General features: G+C 43.2%; 2 protein-coding genes across 2 annotated transcripts; both read right to left on the bottom strand.

Annotated features, from left to right (window-relative positions):
- Positions 1-401: 401 nt before the first annotated feature.
- Positions 402-8,474, bottom strand: EPB42 (erythrocyte membrane protein band 4.2). The gene is made up of 13 exons (XM_069034480.1): positions 8,219-8,474; positions 7,417-7,602; positions 6,507-6,737; positions 5,851-5,969; positions 5,029-5,151; positions 4,492-4,666; positions 3,990-4,128; positions 3,499-3,602; positions 2,944-3,186; positions 1,792-2,112; positions 1,184-1,344; positions 810-943; positions 402-665 (listed from the first exon to the last, which is right to left on the bottom strand). The coding sequence occupies exons 1-13, from the start codon at positions 8,226-8,228 to the stop codon at positions 515-517; spliced, it is 2,097 nt and encodes a 698-aa protein (XP_068890581.1). The 5' UTR covers positions 8,229-8,474; the 3' UTR covers positions 402-514.
- Positions 8,475-13,123: 4,649 nt separating this feature from the next.
- LOC138121217 (protein-glutamine gamma-glutamyltransferase 6-like) lies at positions 13,124-23,945 on the bottom strand. Its single transcript, XM_069034483.1, has 12 exons — positions 23,753-23,945; positions 23,159-23,392; positions 22,533-22,651; positions 21,250-21,378; positions 19,875-20,052; positions 18,922-19,057; positions 18,441-18,544; positions 17,419-17,661; positions 16,547-16,873; positions 15,418-15,575; positions 13,581-13,714; positions 13,124-13,277 (listed from the first exon to the last, which is right to left on the bottom strand). Exons 1-12 carry the CDS (start codon positions 23,943-23,945, stop codon positions 13,124-13,126), a joined length of 2,109 nt encoding a protein of 702 aa, XP_068890584.1.
- Positions 23,946-24,397: the final 452 nt, after the last annotated feature.

Below are 24,397 nucleotides of genomic sequence, written 5' to 3'. Positions count from 1 at the left end.
AGACCAATGAATAATTATAAAATGTGCTGCACTGCTGCTGTTTCCTGTCTAACCTTAGAGAGCAGTGAACGGGCTTTCTCTTTATGTCCTCAGAAAGCAGCAGAAAATACTGTTTACTGCCTTACCAAGTCAAGGATCACTAGGGGGAGAAGAGTATATCCCTAGAGACATGCTACATCTGTCATCACTTTAAAGTTCCAGGATATCCTTTACTTTGTCACAGGTAGGGCAAAAGACTAAGCCCTGGTGGGCTCAGCACAAATGTGGTGAGAAATGCAACATCTGCTGGACCATTCAGTCCATCTTTGTCACAGTGAGGTTCAACTTCTAAAACTGGAGAGTGGACATAGTGGCAGATGGGAGAGAGCTGAGTTTGTGCAAATAATCAAAATCAGACATGGTTTTAAATATAACTTTTATTAAACTGTTAACATCTATGCTTGTCTAAGATCAGGGCACAGATCATGACCACTCTTTTGTAAGCAGAACTGCAGGACCTGTTCAGAGTTGGGCTTCAGGCAGCAGCAATGTTGGTAGTTCTGTAGCTCTTCAGGTTCTGGAGCTGGAGGCAGGTAAGACATGCAGTGAGTCTTCTGGGCCCTGCTCGGGTGGGGGTGAATGGGATCTGCAGCTCTTGAGTGCTTTTAGCTTGCACAGAGCCCAACCTGAAAGGAGAGAAGGGATTATACAGGAATCACATCTCTTTTGCTTTTAGTTTCCTGGGTCTAGGATATGCATTTGCTAGACAGGAATGTGGTGCCAAAAAAAAGGAAAAAAAAAAGTTCTTGGATCAGTCAGTTTGCACTTACTTGTAATTCCTTTGTCTGTAAATGAGCCCCCGCCCTGTGACTGCTATCACACACTGCTCCAGGGGTTCCATGAGGGGGTTCTGGAGGCTGATCTTTGCTGTGCTTGGCTCATACTGTACCATGTTTTCTGGGAACTGTTGAAAGAAGGAAATGAGCTGAAACTGAGAAGAAAAGATACTCTTCTATGATTAAAAGGAGATGTATAATTTTTCGGTGCCTGAGCTACCATTTGCCCGAAGAGACAAAGTCCAGCTTAATTTCTTCTGCTCTGGTTTCTCAGAGAGCCCCTGAACCCAGCAGAATTGTTTTGCTGCTTATGACTATGAAAGCTGTTTTCTCCCTACTGCAGTGGCAGAATGACAGCCCAATCTTACTTCAATGGTGAGAGGGGAATCACAAATGCTGATGTCTTCCTGTGCCAGGTACATGTAGAAGGAGTCCTCATCTCTCAGCACAGCAGTCAGCCTGAGCAGATGGTTCTCTCCCAGCTCTTTTCCAAACCATGTGTAAGGCACAGAGACCTGCAGGTTGTTGACTGGAATAGAGTGGTGAAACAACAGATGATGAGTGCAGTCTGGTCTTTTCCTGCATGACACCTAGGAGTGTTTAGTGCCCAAAATTATACTAAAAGCTGCAGCATTTAAATGCTTAAGCGACCCCAAGTGGATTTGCAGATTGAAAATCTCTAAGGTGATATTGCCAAAGTGTTTTATTTCACAGAATGGGTGAGGTTGGGACGGAGAATAGTGGACCATCTGGTCCAACCTCCCTGCCCAAGCAGGGTCATCCCAGGGCACATGGCACAGGATTGTGACCAGTCAGTTCTGGAATATCTCCAATTAGGGAGACTCCACAATCTCTCTGGGAAATCACCTAGAACCAACTATTCAGCCAACCTTTTGTAAACCAATGTCTAAGAGCCTTTTTCTGAAATGAGAGCACTAGAGGACTTTTCTAGCCATGCACCCAGCAGAGTCCTTACCTGAATTACTTTGGAGGTTAAAATGAAACTCTTCCTTCCAAAGCTGGGCAATGGGCACACCATTATAATGCAGAGCCTGGATCCCAACTACCAGGTGAGCAGCCTTTTCACCACCACTGTGGTTAAACACTTCAATGGAAAGTGTAATGTCTTGTCCCAGTTGCAAAGAACTATTCGACTGGAGGTGGATGAAAAGGTTAACTGGCTCTTCAAGAGCAGTAGGAATGGAGATAAACTGTGTGGTGGTGCTGCTGGTGGTTGTGTCAAGTTCCTTCATATTTCTGTAGGCTTTGTCAAGTACTTTTTTTTCCTGGAGAGAACCTGTCACAAAAATAAAGGAAGCACATACTTTAGTATTCTTTCCTGTTTACTAGTGAGAAGCAGCAGGAGAATGGCATGATTTCTCCTGGTAGTACTGGAGATAACTGTTTCTAAGAGCATAGAGATCCATTTGTGCTTCTGGCTGGATCGGTTTGACAGCTTCAGCTGACAGGATATGCATTGGATGTACCTGACAGATTCTACTTGGGAATAGTTGTCATAGTTTTTAAAACACCTTGGTGGTAACATCTCTCAGAGTAGAGGAGGCAGCTGCTTTTTGTTGATGTAGCTAAGGCACAATTCCATGTTCCTGTGTGCAGAGAAGTTGCAGTTGTCTCCTGCAGCCATGGAGCCAACAAGCCACAGGTTAAGATGGGGTGGTAGGGTTGGGCCAGGGAAGCAGCACTCAGATTCTGAAAAGGGGAGCTACTTGTTGAGGGAGAGGTTTAGGCAGTATCTGAGAGCACAAGGGTCGTTTTCAGAAAGCTGGAGTCTGAAATATATCTATCTATATTACAGAGGTAATGGGAGGCAGATGTACACAGTGCAGAAATAACAGAAATCAGAAAAGGTTTTCCAGACATGAAAGTGCCTGGTGGAGAAACACCTGGCCTTCAGGAGACCTTAATGCCATTAAGCAGGATGAAGTTTGGCTGATGACCTCTGCTTTGGCTTTTTAGGCAGGAGAATTATGTGTTCTTGTGCCACTGAAGAAGGGGAAGCAGTGACAAGTGGATGACCCCGGTGCTGTGGTTTGGCTCTGCTCTAGTCTTTTACTCCTCACTTGTAACAGTGGCAAGGAATGTGCTCAGCCCTGTGCCTGCCCCATACCTTCAGGGTACTTGTAGTTGTGTGTGATGTCCTCACAGCGTTCACTGCCAACACTCTTGGTGCTGATGTTGTTACCGGTGTATTTTGTGCCACCAAAAGCTGGCTTGAGGGTGTCATCTGCTTTGTGTATCCAGATCTGACACTTGGCATTGATGGCAGCAAAGAAGTAGCAGACATCATAATCAACTTGTGTGTCCCCTTCCTTGATGGCATGAACAGGGGCTGGCCCACAGAAGGATGGACCTGAAGAGAAAATGTGGCCCAGTTACGATTCAGATGCTTTCCCTACTAAACCAGTCCCTAGATTAGACCCATACTGGTGAAGTATCTAGTTTAGGAGGACATTAGGAAGCAGTGATAGAGCTCTTAGAGCTATACAAGCTGCACAAACCAAACAGATAAATAAAGATTTTGTGCCAAAAGTCAACAGGATGAGTGAGTTCCTGTCCTTTCCTGTCCATTGGAAGATGGGAAAAGGAGGAGTATTGAACTACTTTATTTGCCCCCTGCTTCACTTTCCCCTGCTCTTGCTCAAGCCCATCTCTGATACCTTACCTTTGCTTTTTTCCTGGCAGGTGGCATCCAGTGCCTGCCACCCACTGTACTCTGGTAGCAAGTCTGTCCGAGCCATCCAGCATTCATTCCAAACATGGAAGGTCCTGCAAGAGACAACAGCATGAGCTTATACCAAGGGACTGAGCCCTGAGGTACAGTAAAGCTTTTGCCAAACCACAGCCAGTTAATGCTCCTTTGAAAGAGCTCAGTGCATGCTGAGAAGAGCAGAGGTCTGTGTGGAGAAACAAGTGGAGTTTCTCCAGCTGGACTGGGCTATCATTCTTCCTTTGTGGGCCCTAGAAAGAGGGCACTCTTGAGTTTGAGTTGCAGCAGTTTATCAAGAACAGGCCTTATAGACAGGATCTCTGCTGAGCTGTCTCCTATCACCTCCCTTTAGCTGTTTTACCTCTTTCCTGTCCCCCGTGTTTCATTTCCCACATCCAAGTATTGTCTCAAATTCTTGCTTGGGCCCTGCCATGTATTCTTCTTACCAGACATGAGCAGTATTGTCCTGTGTAAGCAGTGTCCCATCTTCATCATAATACTCATCCACACTCAGGCTGCTCTTGGTGTTGTGAGCCCACGTAAAGCCAGTGACCACCCTGGTAGGAATTCCCAAGCACCTCAGAACTGTGCAGAAAAAAGAGCTGTGAATCAGTTGTGCATCCTGCCTTAAGGGTGCCTTGGCTGATAGATGTAGAGCCTCTTCTGGTGCTAGGCCTGTTAGGAATGGCACCAGGCCTGCTGTTTGGACTTTGCAAGAGGCATTGCTCCCTCAGGAAATAGGATCTCATAGATGCATTCAGTGAATGGAGGTACTGATACTCTTATCTCAAAGGCAGTGATGCTGAGTGTTGAGGAGGAAACTAAGGATTTGCCTCTCACCTAAACATTAAAGGTTATGCTACTGGGATCTGTGTTAATCCAGGAATTTGGGCATATGCTAGAGGTCCTCTTTTGCTCAACACAAAAGTCTTTGAAGCGGCACTGTACCTGAACACAGGACTGCAGCAAACACCCAGCACTGCCCATAGCAGACAGGCTGGAATTTTGATGCAATCCACTGCCGGAGGATGGGGCTGCTTCCCAGCCATGTGGAAGGGGGTATCCCATTAGAGTGTTGCCCAGGCTCGCATTCTGTCAGGCATCTAAACTCATTGCAGTTCAGCTGCAGAGAAGGAGAGAAAGATGTATTCAGGAATTCCCTCTCTTTGGTAGGTCCACCCGATCCTGTTTGTGGAAGCTACTCCCAAAGCAGAGGAAACCAAGAGGACTTTTTTTGTGCAAAGAATGAAGGTCATGGCTGAGCAGAACAGGTGCAGCAGTCTCCTCTGGGATATATTCAGTAAGTGCACTTTCACTGCTAAGAACCTCCTGCAGCACTACTTATGTGCTGAGGGAGTGTCAGGACAGGCTGGAGATGGGCAGGAGGTGTTGTTTGGAACAGGCTTCCTCTTTGGTCAGTGGTTTGGCCTGGCCTGGGGTTGAGAAGGTGCCCCCTGCTTGGGTCAGGGCTGCTCTCTGCCTTACCATGGCAGCAACTGCTCGGCAGACATGGACAGGGTTCTTGCGCTGGGCAGGATCCTTTTCTCTTTGAAAGTGTTCCCCTAGAGCCAGCAGTATGAAGCAGATGTCAACCATATCCTCCTCAAACTGAAACAAGAACACATAGTTTCACGAAATTCTCCATGAACTTCTGTTCCCTTGAGTCCCTACAAGGGTTTGTGACTGTGCAGAATTTTTCTCCCTTTCTGCCGATAGTTTTAGGTAAGTGGGCTGTGAAGGAGAGATTAGGAGGGGGAGCTGAGGACAGACCTCCAGCTTTATTGAAGCTGGGAAGTGCATCAGCATGATACTGTGTCCCATGACTGAGGGAAACTGATGCTTTTCTGGAGCACTCTCTAGGTTGGCACAGAGGTACTTTTATGATCTGCTGGCACTGAAGTTGAATAGAATCCCATTCTAATCATTGGCTGTGTCAGATGGCCTTGGACAAACAGAAATATCTACTTGTTCTCACTTTACCTATTATATAGAGACAGTACTATTGAGCTCTGTTAAATGCTTTTATACCTGTTGATGAAAGGAAGGCACACAAAGCTCAGATACAGATCAATGAATTTCTTTATAGAGGACAGTCTGAGAAGGAAGCTAAAATTACATGTAGTGGGTTATGGGACTTCAAACACAGGTCCCTGTTCTGCTGCACAGTCTTAGACAAAGGTAGTGGGTGCAGAGAACATGGAGATGGATAGAACTCTTTCATCAGAGCATCCTGTACACACAAGATGAATGCACCCTTCCTCTGCTGGTGGCTGAAGAGAGCACAGACATATTGGACCTCTTGCTTACCTGACTGAAGTCCCAGGGTTGGGCTAGGACTGTATTTTCAGTCCCCTGGTAGATGATGCCATCTTGGTTTAAAATGTACTCCTGCCGCTGTGCCTCATTAGCCAAGAACACCTCATCATCTAGAATAGTGGAAAAAAAAGCATCAGGAAGAAAGCATTCCTGGTCTCAGATGCACTTGCATCTCTCTTACATCAGCAGATTCCACTGCATTTTGGCAGTCCCTGGCATTCTGCCCCAAAAAATACCACAGATAAGAAAGAAGAATTTCATTGTCATCTCTGTTTCCTTTTTCAAAAAAGGTCCTCCAGATCCAGGCTGTTGCACTAGCTGGCTCTTCTACTCTCCTGGCTGGTAACTTCTCTAATACTAAAAACCTCTGTTATAGGAAACACTTCATCAAACATTTTTCCCTTAGCAGAAGGACAGGGCTCTGGCAGTGGAGTACTCCAGGGAAGGGACAGAAGTGCTGAGGCTGGAAACTTTGAGCTTTATGAGCCCCTGCCTCTCCTGAGGTGCTGTGAGGAGCAGGGCAGGAGTGGCAGGGAGCACTGGGTGAGTCAGCCCCAGCCTCCCTCCATGGAGGCAGTGCCAGAGCTCCGAAGTTTTTTTTGAGAAGTGACTGATCCCAGCCTGCCTTTCTTTTTCTGACCACCTACCTCGGCACCAGGGATTAAAGAGAAGGGTGAAGTTGCCCAGGAAATGGGAGGATTTGGAGGCACGTAAAAGCAGAGTGTACTGGCCAATGGGGGCATTGGCAGGTGTGTTCACACACAGGGTCCAGAAATTCGGGTCCTGTTCCTCCACTGCTGCACTCCACTGCTTCTGGTCTCCCAGGCTGGAGATGGGAAATTCAGTCTGGATTTCATCTGCTTTGTAACGATGTGATCCTGCAGCCAAAGAAATTTGGTTGTGTTTATTCCAAACATTGTGTTTATTTCTCACATGTGCAGACTGCAGGGATCTTGTCTATCTCTGGAGCCATAGCTGTCCTTGTGAGAGGGTCTTGACCCTTTAGCAGCTTAATGCCTACTAAACCTTCCTAAGGTCAGTATTGCACTCAGGCTTCCATGTTTGAAAGTGAGATGTGCTTTCCACAGATTTGTAGAAAGCAGGAATGGCTAGAATGGTGCAGACCTGCTGTTCCTGGAATTTAGTGTCCTGCAACAAAAGTCACAGCCAAGTGCTCACAATATGGTAAAATAAGCTGGGGCTGAAAGCTGCTGCCCTTCTCAGGGGTCTCACTAGAAAACACTTTGTAACAGAAAAATCTGTAGCAGGCCAGCTAAGTTTGAACATTCCTAACCCAGGAGAGATCCTGTGAGTACTCTTGAAAATCATGGAATAGTGAACCTGTATTGGTTATTGTGCTGCAGTGTCTCTTCTGGAAGGGATCTGGTTGTGACCCTGCAGCAGCATGAGACTTTACTTTGCCTTAGATAAACAGTTCACTGGCCTCACATTAAATTTGGGCACCCCTGCCCAGCTCTGGAGATGGCTTTTGCCCCCAGCTCTGTTCTTCAGGTGGGGGGAGGAGCAGAGCTCTGGTAGGTTTGGTAATGGCATTACCTGTCTGTACGATGAGGAAGGTCCTCTTCATCTGCTGCAGATAGTTGTGTATTGGAGCTGAGAAGCTCACAGTGATGGTGAATGGCTGTCCCCGCCTCACTATGAGCCTTTCAGTGCTGATTTCTTCTGTGTGGTGGTTTTTGTTGTTCTCTGGGATCATGAAATCACATTTTTTCTTGCTTAGACCTGTAGTGTGAGAAGATACAGAATGAGTTTGGGGCTGTGAGCTGTCTGCAGTCGGGCTCTGAGCCACATTTTGGGACACAGAAATAGCTGGTCAAGTGTTTCTCCACTCAGACATTCTCCCCTTGTCTTTGAGACTTTCTATCCAGTAATGGTAGGGGCCTTCACTCTGAGCTTTGTTCTGCTGGTGTTGAGCTACCTTTGCTTACCCCTGACATCATTTGGTGCACTGGTGCACTGGTGCCCTGCTCCAGGGGCTCAAACACTTGGTCATCTCTCTGTTTCAGTTGTGTAGTCTGGCTTAATTCCTCCTGCCCCCCCATTCCCTATGCTGAGGATTCACTTACCTTTGCTTCCAAATCTCACCTGTCTGCCTTAGCTGCTTCTCGCTACTTCTCACACTCCTCTCAGACATCCATACCAGCTTTTGATTGCTGTGCCTTTTTGTGCAGTGTGCTGTGCCAGCTGAGCTCCTTAAACCTTTAGAGCACTTGGCTCCTGCCCTGTCAGCTCAGCTTTTCACAGGCCTCATGAGCACTGTCTTGGAGCAAGAACAGGTGTTTCTTCCTGACACACAGCTGGCAAATGCTCGGAACTAACAAAAGTGATTTTTGCTTACCTTGGCCCATGGCTGGTTCTGGGTACCATGAAAGTCTTCAGCTTCTGCTTGCTCTGCTGGGCAGTGGCTCCTTCCTCCAGCTGTCCTAAGAACTGTACTCTTGCAAAGTTGTTTGCTTGATTTCTTTGTACAGGGTGGGACATGGTGTTGCCACCTCTCCAGCTTATCTGGTGTGCAGATGTTGAGGACCCTTTTATCTCTCAGACCACACTGAAGACACGCTACAAGACGAGGTGAAATTACACAGCGGGATGTGAAGCATTTAGAGACAGCCAGTGACAATTCCTTCAAGAAGCTGTGCACTGGGGACCCCAGAGCAGGAAATGTAAATCTTAATATTATATTATAATATTATAATATATTATATATATATATATTATATTATATATATTATATATATTATATAATATATTATATAATATATATTATATAATATATTATATAATATATTTTATATATATATTATATAATATATATATTATATATATTATAATATTATAATATGGCTCTAAACAATGCACAGAATGCACTTAAAATGTAAGTGTTGGAGAGCTGCTCTCCAACATTGACCCCAAGCTGCTTAGATCCTAAACCCTTCAAGGAGTTAAAAAAAATAGTACATCCATTGCTCTTATGCCTAATTCAGAAAAGTGAAACCACTTCAAAATAAGAAAATGTGTTGAAAGAAACAACTAGATTTGTGTAGCCTAATGCAGATTATTTAAAAATGTTGTGCTGGAGACTTGGACTAAATACATTCTTAAAGTTGCTGTAATATAAAAAGAGCGTCACTGGATTGATGATAATTGGTCAAAAGTCAGGAAATAAGATATCAGAAATGAACAGCTTTCACTGTGGAGTGAGTCATCAATAGTTTTGCAGAAACCTATGATCTCCCACAGACTCAAGAATAATTTGAGAAGTTGATTACATAATTATAGTCCTGTGAGTTTGGTGTTTTTTTAGTATTTCCATATTAAACTTCACAATTGTTTGCTTATATGCATCATTTAAGCTAAATACAAACTCTCTCGAGTTTCAGGTTTTTACAGCATAGCCTTAATTGCATAGATTTGCTTTCACAGAATAATTTCAGAGTGGTTGAGGTTGGAAGGTACCTCAGAGGTCATCTTGTCCAAGCTCCTGCTCAAGCAGGGTCACCAAAAGCTACTGCTCATCTCTTGTAGTGCTGAGCCCAGCTCTGGGCACAGCAGTGTGGCCTCACCAGTGCTGCATAAAGGCAGGAATCACCTCCCTTGACCTGCTGGCAGTTCTTTACCTAAGGCACCCCAGGATATCGTTCCCTTCTTTGAGGCAAGGGCACAGTGCTGCCTTTCGTGAGCTTTGACTGCTCTGACTTTTATTAGGAAGCCTGGAGGTCACCAGATTTGCAGAAACTGGGGACACTAAGAATAAGAACATCGAGGAAATCTTCCAAAAAATTCTGTGTTTACTGTCAGCATACATTTTTCGGTGTTAATTATATGTTATTTTTGTATATGTCTTGAACTTGTTTCTTACATAACAAGCCAAACACAGTATGTGATTGCTGATTTGTGCTCTTTCAACCTATGCAGATTGTAAACTGATTGTGCTCAAACTTCTGACTTTCCTTGCATGATCAGTGTTCTTAAATGCAGCTTTGCAGTATATGTCTGAGTTTTGAACCTCTTAATCAGAGTGATTTAGATACAAGGAGGTATTTATGCCATCAGCACTGCCTTGTAATGACTGTGTATACACACAGTACCATCTCTTGGTCAAATTGGCAACTGCAAGTAAGATTTCCTGCATAGGATGCACTTCAACTGTGAACAGAGACCTACTTACTGTCCCTTTGTGTCTTTCATGACACTGAAATGGGCTAAAAAAGCCCATGGAGAAGGTTAACACACAAAAGAGACTTCTGCATGTAATACTCAAGTGCTGGTACTGGCATTCCATCTGGTGAGAATGGGGCCCCTGTCCCCAGGCTGTGCCTACATCCAGGGCTGCCCTGTTCCAGGTGCAGAATCCAGCACTTGCCTTAGTTAAACTTAGTTGTTTTTGTCACTTCTGTATCCACTGCATCCCTGACATGCTCCTAGAAATCTTAAGGAAAAGTAATCCATCCATAAGATCCTTGGAAGTGTCCATCCTGCCTGGATATTATTTTATTATCTTCAAAGTGTGTAGGGGTACTTGTTGTTACAGGTCCAAACATAAATCCCTAAAAACTTTATTACCTTTCAAAATAGAAGCTTAAACTGTTTTGTGAGCATCTTTAATAATTGGGTCTCTTTCTGAGTGTAGTGATCAAAAATTATATACACCCAAGTTTCCCTTGTATTGTGTCTACATTTCCAGCTCTGGCGTGGAATATCCATGAATTAGATAAGAATTTTCCTTTTGAGGGGAATTTCTTGTTGCTTTAGAGCAATAAGAAATGCTTATGCTGTGCATGGGGTTTTGTCTTTTATAGCAAGCAGTGCCTTCCACATTCAGTACAGGAGAGTGACAGACCAAGAGGTAAAGCAGTGAGGCTTTGGTGGCAGAACAAAGTGATTTGAAATGACCAACTTTGGCTATTTCTGGTTGCTTTTTTTTTTTAATCTGACTCAAGAAGCTTGATTGATGGGGACGAAAAATTCACCACCCTGGAGGCTGATTTCAGGGTCTTTCAAGACCAATTCATGGTATGAATATGTCATATCAGAGAGTGCTCACTGGATTTTTTTTGGAGTGATCAGACTGGAATGAGGGCTGGCTGGGTCAGCCTCTTGGGCATGCTCACATTTAAACTGCATATTTATAAAGAAAAATACTGACAATTAGCCATATTTTACTCCACCAACTCCCATTGACTTCTGACCAAGGGCTGTGTAAAGATTGTAGGTTTGACAAAAGCAATTTAAATCCTTCCTCGGGCACTTACATGTTTTTCTCTGTAACATTCATTAGTGTAATTGGACAGTTGTCTCACTTCTCATGCAGGAAGAATGTGTTTCTCCTGCATGGCACTGGCCAGATCTGCATTTTCACACTCAAACTGAGCTGGGTGTGGTTGCTGAGGGCAGATGAAAATGCTGACACTGTGAAAACCCGACGAGTGTTGCAAAGCTTGGAACTTGGCATAGGCTCTACAGCGCTGGTTCCCCTTTGAACTGCAGGCTTCCTTTACAGGTAGTTAATTAGGATGAGGTCATTCCAAGCTTGTGTGACAAACACTGTCTTAAACAATTGCCTGGATTGTATTTGAGAAGGAATACTGAAGGAATTTGAATGTTTTGGCTTACTGTGTGTCAAATGTAATGCCAGTCTGCATTCTTGCAAGATTTAATGAGATTTTCTGAAATACCATCACTACCTCAAGGCCTTTTCTGAGGCTAGTGAAGGAGTGTATACCCTGACTCTCCAAGATCCTGCAAGACTTAATTGATAGGTACAAAGCTACCTGTTCCCCTCTCCTTTGCCTGGAGAAATCTGAATTCCTGTGTGTATGTGTGTGTGTCCTTTTCAACCTTCATTCCAGTCTCTCTGGGCTGACTAGTTTTACCAAGCTTCTACATCCACTGTAAGTATATGTGTGGGTGGCAAAATACTGTAATTGATGTAATAAAATAGGACTTTACATGTTTTGAAGATTTTGTTGGCTTTAAATCAAAGAAATATTTAAATGAGTCCTCAGTTTAATCTGTGTCATAGGGTCAGTTTGTATGCATGGGACATTCTTTCTGGGGGAAGTTGGTCCTGCATTGCTGGACAGTACTGAGTGTCAGGAGGAAAAAGTCAAATTGTCTCTTAGGAGCATTCAGATCTTTGCTATATTGGCTTGTTAACTTTGCAAGGAGTGAATGGACAATTAGGGATTTAGATATGGGTGGCACAATGCCTCCCTCATGAATGATGATCTACTTTAAGCAGCTTTGTGGTATGAGGATGAGTGACTGTTAATTGTGAATTTTCAAATGTCTTTCTGATGCCCTTCTTTTTCTGCTTTTGTACTTTTTGTAGCTTCTCATTTTTCCAGTCATCAGAAGAGAGTTCTGTTGTAACACTGCCGTATCTTATTGCTGTATTTCCTTCTAGCTATAAGATTAACTGATACATTTAATTCTAGAATTTAATTATGCCAGCTACTTGGATAGTACTTTGTCTATTACTGAATAAAACATATTTAGTGGATATAAGCCTGGAGAAGAGAAGGTTTCAGGGACACCTTATAGCCCCTTCCTGTGCTTAAAAGGGACTTACAAGGAGGCTGGAGAAGGACTTTTCGCAAGGGTATAGGGAGATTGGACAAGGGGCACTGGCCTTAAGCTGAAGGGAGGGTAGGTTTAGATTGGATATTAGGAAGAAATTCTTCCCTGAGAGGGTGGTGAGTCCCTGGCACAGGGTGCCCAGAGAAGCTGTGGCTGCCCCAACCCTGGCAGTGTCCAAGGTCAGGTTGGACGGGGCTTGGAGGAACCTGGGATAGTGGAAGGTGCCCCTGCCCACGGCAGGGAGCTGAAACAAGATGAGCTCTAAGATTCCTTCCAACTCAAACTATTTTATTATTCTGTGATAATTAAATTACATTATAAAACCAGTGATTTTAAATTATGTTCCTTGGAAATCCAGCTGCTATTATTGCTACAGGCTCTAATGCTGAAAACCATCACACTTGATCCTCTCCTTCAAGTTAAATTATATAATGATTTCCACTAGTAATTGTATGTGTGAAGGCCCATAAAACAGGCTAGGGAATGAGAAAGGTGACACTGTCTTTACAGTGCAGAGTGTAGTACCTTTTTATTAGTTTCCGTTCATATTACATCACTTTATTTTGGCTGAGTAATCTGCATTTCTGTGCTTGCAGTCATAATAATGCATGAACACTGCTCCAGCCTCATAAACAGGCAAAACTGAACTGTTGTACAGGTTATATCACTGAGCAGGAGCCACATCAAGCATCACAAATCCCTTAATGTCTGAAAAGTGGGTGCAAACCAAGTCCACCTGAAGCTGCCTGGTGCCACTCCTGTAGGGAATGATTTCAAATTGCACTGTTGAGGTCTCCATAGGGGCCATTCTTTCCACACTAAAAGAGAGAATGCATTTGTAAGTTAAAGCAGCTGAAAAATTCTTGCAATATATTCGTCTCTGAGTACCCAAATTTAAGACTGTATGCCATCACTCCCTGAGCATTCTGTAACTCAGATCTTGGCAAAAGAGGTGTAAAAAACTCCATCTTCTGTGTGGAGAGTACTGACATTGTGGCATTTGGTCCAAGGTTGGTGCAAATGAAAGTCATGAGGTTGACAGAATCTTTTTAGAAAAATCCAGTGGTACTCCAGATTTCCCACCAGAGTGGATGAGTTACCAGCCAGAAGCATTTACGTACTGGATTCGGAGTTGCTCTTTGAGCAGGCCACTGCCTTCAGCTCTCAGCACACAGTCTGTCACCACATCAGACAGAGGGTTGGTAAATGTGACCTCCACATTGACAGGCCTGTGTACCACAGCTGGACCAAGGACCTACAGAGAGAAAACATTCTGCTCAGCCACACCATTAGTCTCATGTCTTCCTAATGCTTTTCTCCTTTCATTCCCGTTGCAAACCACTTACCCTTTTAGGATCACCTGGACAGGGAGGAGCCAGGAATTAGTTCACGTACGTATTTTTGGGCAACAGAGTTCAGCCTTGAATGAGACATCCAGTGTGGCTAAGAATCAGCAAACTGCTGTAGAATCTACCATTTAGTCCCTTTCTTAACTAGGTCAGTTTGTGGTTTCAGGTATAACACCGTATGTGATGCTCATCCGAGTGAGAACAGAATGAGAATACAAATATTAACTTGGCATATATGGCTAACTACAATTAGCTTTAACTAGGCTAAATGAAAGGTTTAGGACTGGAGAGCATGGGAGGTTGTGAGACAGAGGTGAATTGTGGTGTCTCAGGGAAAAGCATGCAAATTAGTAAATAAACATATTCATTACCTTATTTTGGCTGAGATAATGTGGAACTGGTATATCTGGTACATCTTTGTAAATAATGTGATATTCGTTAACGTAATCGAGAGATCCATCAGCCCAATTACATTTCTCTATTACTGTCTCCATGTTTATAGAGAAGTTTCAATCAACAGAAACATAAATGCTTCTTAAAACTTAATCACCGAATTGGAGTAATATAACCCAGGTGCCTGCCCTACATAAACTGACTCTGTTTTTTGCATAACACAGCACAGAGGCTTTTTACAAAGTCCCACTAGAACTTGGTATTCAGAAATTGCCAGACCTGCATAAATTCACACTTTTTACTCCTCTGTGTGACCTTGCTTTTCTTGTATGCTACTGACAGACTGGTTCAGGACAGCTAATCTAGTCTGGAGGCCCTGAAAGACTCTGCACATTACCATATTCCCTCTATGTTATTTACAGTAAGATAAGCAGATAGCATTTGATCCCATGTGCAATACAGCATTTAAATGTGCTGTCCAAAACCAGTTCAGCTCGTTTATGTGGATGTGATGGGCCATGCAAAGCCAGGACTGTCCCTGGACAAACAGAGTGCAGGATCTTTCCTCTAGACTAAGAACTGCTTTTTATTCATTGTAAACATTTGTCAAAAGTCAGTCAAAAGTTAAAAAAAAAAGCCTTCAGTTCTAATTAATCACTTGGGAAGTGTTGCAGAAGGTGAAAAGTGACACTTATCCTGATACAGTTAAAGAACTTTCTTTGAATATTGGTAATAGAGAGACTTACAGCCTCAGGCATTATCAGCTGGTCAGTGAAGATGTCTTTGGTAAAAACAGTCTTCCTAAATAAACTGGAAGATATTGATCAGACTTTTCTAACAAAAGGGGAGGTCTAAATATGGATGAGATGTCTTTATCTGTCTGTATTATTCTGCCTGTCCCTCCTTAGGTAAACTTACCTTGTAGCTGTTGTAACACTGAGAACTTTATCAGTGCCACGTTAACAAGCACTGGCAAGAATAACCCAGCACAGCTATGCCATGGAAAGATTTGCTTTTCTTTAGTGTAGTTCATTTCATTTCATTTCATTTGTTGTTGTCCATTTTGTTGGCCTATTACTACAGCAACAAGATCCAATCACCCTCAGACATGATTTCACTTCCCATGCTCCTTCCCATGAGGAATAGACAGAGTAGGGATTCTAGTTGCTTCTTCTCAGCACATCTCTCAAGGGTCACAGAGGGGACTAGCTTTTACCTTTATGGTGAGGAAAGGATCCTGCAGTACAATATCCTTCTCAACTAGAAGCGAGGCTCCCTGTTTCATTTGGCACACAGCAGTCACTAGGATCTTCCTGTCATCCATCAGAGAGTTTTTGTACTGGGAATAGGGGATCTTGAAAGAAATCTCTTTCACTGGAATGGAAATGAAAACAAAATTTCCCTCTCTTCTTTTTTTCTGAGTACCAGCTATCTGTAAGATACCTGTGTTTTAAGGAGCAATACTCCTATCACCCTGGGGCTGCACATTTGTGTGTGTTGACACCAATAGACAGGAATGATGCTTATGGTATTTACATAAAACACTAAATGATGAGGTACAGTTTGGTACCTGGACAGATCTGAGGATGGATATATGTGACAATCCCTGCTGGTGTTTTTCTCATTTGTCTGAAACTGGGCATTTACTGCTCCTTTCTTGCAAAGAGGGCAGAAGTGAGAAGGTTGGGTTGGTTTAAATGCCCTTGCAGATGCAGCTGTTCAGCCTGTGCCTTGCACAATCAGAGTCTCTGTGCCAGTGAGGAAGGCAGTGGAACTCAGCATACTGAGAAAAGGGTTCTTCCACTGGAGCTGTGGAATGAGTTCTAACACATTACGTATTTGCTTGAGAGGGTAGTTCTATTCATCTGTGCTACGTCTCATTTTTCAGCACTGTCCCTGTAAAAGCAGGGCAGAGACCACTCTCTGCAGGTGGCACAGCTCTTCCTGCAGCTGGTGGTTGCTGTTGTGCTTCTGTGAAAGTCATAGGCTTGTCTTTCCCCCTTTAGTCTTTGTGCTTTGCTTATGGACAGCTGGCAGCTCACTAATCTCCAGAGTATGTCTCTTAGTTGTTCTCTCTTAGCAAAATAGATCATAATGTAGCACCAATAATGGCTGTGCTGGGTCAGACAAAAAGTCACCCTGCTCAGTCTCCTTTTTGCCAGTGCTCAAAAGCAAATGCCTAAGACAGGGCAAATATGTGTGTTTCTTTTCCCCTGAATAGCCTTGACCTCCAGCTGTTTGCAGGTCATACACTTCTTGAGCCATTCTTTATTTCCATGTGATCTGAGCACAACCCAAAACTATGTCTCATTCAGTAATAAAAGTTGTAATAAAATTAAAATTACCTTCTTCAGATCCAAGTTTAATAGACCTATGCAACTGCAAAATTTCTGCCTTGGGTTTTCTGGTGTAGAGAATGGCTGAAGCCTTAAGTTTAACCTTTATGGTCTTAAAATCTGAGATCAAGTTTCTGAGTGTCAAGGTAAGGAGGATGTCTTGGCCAATTGCAGGAGATGCATCAAGGAGCAGTTTCCCTGAGATACTGGGGGTTTGTGCAGGCTGTGCCCTTGAAAATCCTCTTCTGGATCTTGGAATTTTGGTTCTTTTTCCAGGTCTTCTCACACCAAGCAGCTTCAGTGCTTTCTTGTATACCTGTCTTTCTTTCAAGGATCCTGCTTGGAAAGATACCATGGTCAGAGATGTCATGCATGTACTGGATATAGTGCAGTGGAGCCATGGTTGATCTCAGCAATTTAGGGAAGCAAGAAGTGCAAAGATACTCAAGAGGAGAAAGTAAGGTCTAACCTTAATGTGAATTTTTGCACAAAAGCAAATAAATGTATGTGGCCATGAAGGCTGGAAAGTAAAACCAGCCCATCAGCTCCAGGTGGCTGTTCATGGGCACCTCTGAGAAGCTGTGAGCAGTAGAAAGGTAATTCTTGGGAGAGCTCAGTTCTGTGTCAGCTGGGGCAGTTGCCATCTCCTGAAACTGAGAAGGGTGAAAAAACCCTTTTGCAGAAATTCTCCCCAAACAGCTCTCCAGAATGGCTGTTGTTTCAATTGAATCAGTATCAGCAGATAAGGAGCTCTAAGAAAATTCACAATTACTTGGCTCTAGAAGAAGTAAAGAAATTGAGTCAGTGCTCAGTCCAACAAAGACCTACATTCTTTTCACACCTGATCATCAGTGGCAAAACTATTTTAATAAAGAATTTACCTTCTGGATATTTGTAATTAGCAGTGACATCCACACGGGAGTTGGTGCCCACTGCTTTGGTGCTGATAAATTTTCCAATCTTCCTGGTATTAGAATAAATTCTCTCTTTTCTTTTCTTGCTATAGCGAATCCAAGTAACGCAGTCAGCATTCACTGCTGCAAACACAAATGGGCTGTCGTAATCCAGGTTCACATCCCCTTCTTTAATGGCTCTGGTGGAGGCAGGACCACACTGATAGATGCCTGTATGAGACAGGGAGAAGTTGAACAACATAAATCCTCATGCTGACAGCAGGAGGGAGAGGCACTCACTGCAAAGACACATTTGGGAGAAGTAAAACAACATAAATCCTCATGCTGAGAGCAGGAGGGAGAGGCAGCCACTCCAAAGACATTTGGGTCAAGTGCACTGTTTTCATGTCTGTGTAAGACGGTAACAGCATGTCCAGAGATTCCACATGCACTTTCTATCAAAAGGTGGGGCTGCAGAGGAGGTTGTGAGGGAGAGCTAAAGCTTCTGATGATGTGTGCTGTGAGCAATGTTCTCACCCTCCAAAGGCTGCAAGGCTGCATGCAAAGCTGTCAGGTGAAAGGAGAGGAGAGGATGTGAGGGATGTGAGCCGAGTCAGAAGTGCAGTCAGATTTGAGATGGGAATCAACAGTGCTGTGTGTGCATTGAGAAGAACCAGGGAACTAAATTTGTTAAAAACCTGGTGGTGGGGAATGGGACTATGTGATGTTAGGACCTAAGACAAGCAAGGGTGAGATCAGTGAACTTAAGATGTGCTGGCTTTTGTGGAGGCAGAGAATTGAAATTCAAAAAGGAAGAATTGCTATGCTGGTCAGCAATCCAGAGGCTGACAGAAAAGCTCCCTACCGGAGATTGATGTGGGTATTGCTTTTCTTGTGCACCCAAATTAATGCTACATCTACAGGGAATATATAGAATTATCCTGAAATTTCCCTGGCAATCTTTAGGAGTAACAATATCTACAGGTTTTTTATATTTACAGCAGTGTTACCTTTGCTTTTTTCCTGGGGTGTTGCATCCAGAACCTGCCATCCATCATAAAAAGAGCCGAGATCTCTTCTAACAAACCAGCTTTCATTCCAGACATGGAAATTCCTGTAAAGGAGGTAGAATGCTGAATATCTGATTCATACAATGCAAGAAATAATCCTAACTGTGAATTATAACTCCTCTGGAGAGAGCAGCTGGTGTACTCCTTACATGAATACCTCTTTCCCCTTTTTTCCAGCTTTTTGTGTTATACCTCTGAGAAATGTTGGGATGTTATGAAAAAGAAATGTTAGAAGGAAAATACTTCATTTCAGAGTCAATAATTCAATCCTGGACATTCCAGAACAAAAAGCCAAAGGTCTGGTGTGGAGTTTTGTATCACTGGGAGCATGAGGTGGGGTGGTTTTTCAGGAACATGATTCTAGATATTTTAATTAGTGGGGAATATAATGGAAGAAATATTTAAAAAATTGTATATTTACCACACACTGTCTTCACTCAAGTGCAGAGTGTTTCCAGACATGTCAATGTACTTATCAACACTCAGATTTAGATTCTTGTCGTGGGCAGAGTTGAAGTTTGTAATAACACGAGTAGGTATTCCCAAGCATCTCAGTACTGCAATATAGAATACCATAAAAGTTCTGTAAACCTATTTTACAGTCATTTAGAAAGTGTTTTTCTTGGTCAAACAGTCGAATGTATGTTTTCAGTGGTGAAACAAGCCCTTAGAAATTTCCCTCCAGATATGGGATGTCACAGTCATTGTGCAAAATTCCTTAGAAATTACTTCCACTCACATGACATTCTTAGCTGTCATGTGCTTTTTAATAAGAGTTAGATTCACATATTTATTTTAATCTTTGATTTTTCATCCTGTTCTTTCTCCCATTTTCTCTCTGTTTGTTCCTCTGTTACTTGCTACTTTTTCCTCTTGCTGAGATAGACCTCTCAATTTTCCTGTTTATTTTCCTCAGAGAGACTCTTGTGTCTCAGAGCAGCTCTGACTGGACACTGCTAGGATGAAATGTTTTTCCTGGCTTGCAGCTCCCTTTATGGGTCCTCAGAACAGTGACTTGCTCTTGTGTCACCAGCAGGTGAGACACAGTAGTAGAAAACTGGCACTGTGAGGAGATGGACTTAAAAGAGTGCTGGTTTTCTTTGTATCCTAGCTTTGAAACAGGAGACCTTGCTCTTTTCACCAGCCCAGCCTTGGAAACCCCTTTGGTTTTTGTTTGATTACTCACAAAGCTGGTGTGCATTATTACAACCTGTAAACTGAAGAGAGAGGTTAACCCTTCATACATGGAGAGCAGAGGTTCTTCACTCTCCCTGTCAAAGCTGAAACAGCTTCAACAGTATTGTCACAAAGTTCAGACTGTAGAACTGGTGGTGAGCTGCCTCTGTGGTGTCATTTCCATCCCTCCCTGTGTACCTGTGCACGTGACTCCTGCAAAGACCCAGCACTGGCCGTAGCGGACTGGTCTGTACCTGGCCCGGTACCACTTCCGAAGGATGGTCACGCTCCCGCTCCATCGCAGGGGGTTTGTTCCTGAGCGGTACTTCCCACTCCACTTCCCTTCCACTACTCCTTTTTCATCATTGCTGTTAACCTGGAAGAGTCCTTCTCATGAGAGAATTAAGCATTTACAGGAAAAGAGAGAGGGAAATAGTTCGAAGTGACCCTGTGGGTACGACTGTTCTCATTGACTGGGTGGTGGGACAGAGTATTTGAATCTTAGAATTTTGCCTGCTCAAGGGCCACAACTGGATCAAACCCAGAGCAGACTGTAGAATCTGATGATTCAAAACTGCCTTGTTTCCAGTACAAGTGGTCCCAAATGTACTGACTGACACCTGTTTACATTTTCTCTGTTTCATCTATTGATCTCATTCCTTGTATGTTATTACATTGTTGGACTGTGCATTCAGTGCTGCTTCACATTCTCAAGTGATTTATATGGAAGCCTTGAGAAACCCATCTTTTCTCTGAAAATGTGCAGATAATACTTATAGCTTGCCCAAACTTGTTAGATTTGGTTGCATATATTTGTGCACATCCATTGTAGAGCCCTGTTTTAAGTGTCGTGTGTGGTGATACAGAAAGCAGTAAGTTCTTTTAAAATTTTTTTTTCTTAAGTATTTGTACTTACAGTAATTTTGTACATCTGAGAAGAGTTGTTTATGTTGAATCTGAGAATGCCTAAATTGAGTGCTGTCTAAAAGTCTGGAAGGTATCACAGCTATAAAGGAGGAATCTCAGCTAAGGAATGTTGTGAGGCATGTATTATTTATAAAATGGCAAACTTTTCAGGTGCTTAGTTGTGCCTTTATGTGTTTGTGAGGATGGGTGTGTGCTGAGAAGCTGTAACTATTTGTTGCAGGAAATGCATAAAAGCCTCACTGAACAAATATCCCTTAAGTGAAGAATGCTAAATTCAGACATTAAATGCAGCCGAAACAGCACTGGTTTTCCAAAATATTTCGTGCTTCTTTTGGTGTTTGAAAAACTTAGCAAGTGATTTCAGAATAGACAAAGGCTTTCCAAATTAGTGAAAAGATCTAATGGACTGAAAATCTGTTAGGAAAATACATCTGAGTTTCAATGTCCCTCAGAAGTTCTTGGAAACATTCCTTCAATCATGAGCAAACTCTTGGGAAGAAGAATAAATATCCATTTTACCTATTTTGTAGCTATTTTTTGCTTGGCCACACCTATAAAACATTGAGGAATTCATACTCAGGCGTGAGTGTGAGTTGGGGTTTTGCTGGTAGGTGCATTTCCATCTGTAAGTGCTGGATCACTTTACCATGGCACTGATAACCCTGCTGACATAGACAGGGCTGTTCCGGTTGGAGACATCCACAGCTGGGTCCTCGCGGTGGTTCAGGCTCCGATCCAGTATAGCCAGAGAGATGTCAAGGATGTCCTCTTCAAACTGGAATCAAAACAAGCAAGGTATCAGAGGCTAATTTCATAAGTAAACCCAAAGATAAGCTCTCCACCTATTTTCTTTCCCCTAGCATGATGGAACATGCTGCGAATAGAGGTATTTTCTGTACTGTTAAAGAAAATTGGGCCAAGAAGAAAACATAACCATTAGGCTGCCAACTGTCCTTAGTATTTTAAAGATGTCTGTGAGCACAGTGTGGGGCCGTGGCCACTGGCATTCACGAGGGCATTACATGGCCTGGTGGCACAGACAAGACCAGTGCAGGTCGGGCTTGGCAGGGGTCACACCCTCCCACATCCTGCCGTGCCCCTTCAGGTACCTGTCTGTTATGAAAGCTTTATTCTCGTGGGCTGCCTCCACCTCATATCAGGTGATCTGAACTGAAAGAAACCCACAGAAATAATTATTGTGGATTAGTGTCACCAAGATGCTGCTTGGGCCCAGAGAATGCCCCAGTGCTTGGCTGGATGGATGTGGCCAGGTGAGGATGGCCCTTGACCTCTGCAACAGAAAGGAACTCTGGCCTTGTTTCATGTATTAGTGTAAAAGCAGCCACAGGATCAGGAGAACCAATAGAAATGCTGTCTGCAAATGCTGGTGCAGTTGGGGGGCAGGAAGTGGCCAGGAATGGTTGTGGCTGGCCTGGGGAGTTGCAGGATGGCTGTGTGACTGTTTGCAGCAGTTACACTTGGAGGGCCAACCTGGTTTTCAAAAATTCTAACATGAGTTGTTTCAGTTGAGTACATTTGGGGTATCCTTTTAGTGTCTTCTGCCCCATTACTGAACAGATTGCTTAAATATTTACATGTATTGGCTTTGCAATACCCAGTGGCTTTCTTTGCTTTCTACAAGGGTCAAAAAAACAAGTGCAGTTTTACCAGTTTGTGTAACAGGCAACAGAAAACTAAAATTATGCTTTGTTTGTTTAATTTCTGTATTAGCACATGCCAGACAGGGAAAATGATCTTGATGCTGCTGTCTGTAATATATTGATAAGTAAGATACATATCTGCAAGAAAATCTGAAGTGAGCAAGGAATATTGAGCTCTTACACTATGAGATAATGGGGTTTTCCCCTCAAGAGCCTATTTACCCACTGCTCTGATTCTGAAAGTTCTGGAAGAGGTGGTGCTGTTTACCTGTCCATAGTTCCAAGCTTCTTGTTGGATATCTTTCTCCAGTCCCTGAAATATGATTCCACTGTCGTTCAGAACATACTCCTGCCGCTCCTTTTCATCAGCCATGTAGACATCATCATCTACAAGCAGAATGAGACATGATGGCTGGAAGGAAATTGTTTTGCTGTAACTGAAAATCTCAAACAGAGGGCAGTTCTGGGGAACAGGTGAGACTGCCCATGCATTCAGGCTTAGGACTCCCTGCTACACATCTGTAATCATCCAGAGAGTGAGTAAAATAGGCATGAAATTCCTTTCAGGGGAACTGACTGTGTTCCTGTCCCCTCACTAAGCTCAGTATGTGTCTCCCTGGTGCACGTTACTTGTTTTACAACTGAATGCAAGAACCAGAGGAAAAAAATTCTAGGATGAATATTTGGACTATTTACTGCCTTTGATTTCTTATCCTACAAGCAAGAGTCTGGGTCTTTGATGCCTTGCAGCACTGAAGAAGGGACAAAAACTTGATCCTTGATGTTGAGCAACAAACCAGCTTTCCGTAGCTGTGACTGTCAAGTACAGACTTCACTGTGACACCCAGGCTGAGACAATGAGTTATTTGAAGGATGTGATATATCAGAGCATACCTGGACACCAGGGATTGAAGAGTAGCACAAACTGGCCCAGGACTTTGGAAGAGACCTTGTTCCCAGCCAGGACCTGGAGTTTGAGTTTGTATCGCCCAATGACAGCGTCGGCTGGGCTGAGGATGGTGAAGTTCAGGCAGCGAGGTTCACTGGGCTCTTGGGTTGCACTCCAGCCACTGGCACCCTCCTCAGAAAGGGTAAATATGGCCTTGGTCTGCTGGGATGGAGATGGTCCTGCCAGAGAGAATGGATGAGCTGGGGATGGTGGTTTATGAGAGGTAGAGGTGAATTATATTCAGGGACCAGAATGAAGATAATGTGAAGTATTGCAGGGATGTCCTTAGGAGCAGAGATACAGCCTTAGTTTTGGAATGAGGGTGGCTGCTGCCTTTCTTTTAATTATTACCCTGTCTCTTGCCTTAAGGTATAGCTCAAACCTTAAAATGGAGACTCCTAAGCCTAAAAGGACAATGAATCCTGAGTGAAACAGGACAAAGCTTAATGTTTCAAGAATGGGCCATGTAGACCTGTAAGGCACAAGTATTTTGGAGCTGGAAGAACCTGGATATGAGATGAGTGCCATGGGGTGATTACCTGTGCTTGCAATAAAGGTGAAGTTGTCCCAAGATTGCACTGTTGTTTTGAGGTTCAGAGAGATGTTGAAGGGCTGCCCTCTCCTCAAGATTACTTCTGTGCTGCTGTAATCAGAGGTGTGATGTGCAGCTTTATTTAGCTTGGATTGCCAGTTGACTTTTCCTATTTTTAGGGCTAGAAAGACACAAGACATGTTAATCAAAACCATTTTCCTTCAGACTTGCACACCTTTTCTTTGTGTCTAATGTACTAATTTTATTATATTTATATATAGCTGCCATTATGTGCTATAGGAAAAAAGAAAAATCCACTGTTATTAAAAAATGAAAAAAAAGCCAGGGAGTTAGACGAACAACTAAACTACTTTTTCTGTCAGTTTCTTTCAGAAAGAGAAAAAACATTCAAAAATATGAAATTCAGAGAGTTCATCTTTGAGTTAAACAAAAAATCAAAATCTTTTGTGTGTAGATAAGGCTTTGTTAAAGTCTGAAGAGACTGTTCTGTTCCTCATGTTCCTGCTCTTTTTCTGTGGTGATATCTAGTTCCCATAGTGTTTTACAGATTTACAGAAAGAAGTATTAAAACTCTCATTAGGAAGTGCAAGGCTGATTCTGGAAACACTGCCTGACAGTGAAGGTTGGTATC

The sequence above is a fragment of the Aphelocoma coerulescens genome, chromosome 20, assembly GCF_041296385.1.
Source record: "Aphelocoma coerulescens isolate FSJ_1873_10779 chromosome 20, UR_Acoe_1.0, whole genome shotgun sequence".
Lineage (NCBI taxonomy): Eukaryota > Metazoa > Chordata > Aves > Passeriformes > Corvidae > Aphelocoma > Aphelocoma coerulescens.
The sequence above is the reverse complement of the archived record's forward strand: the minus strand, read 5'-3'. Positions and strand labels throughout refer to the sequence as shown.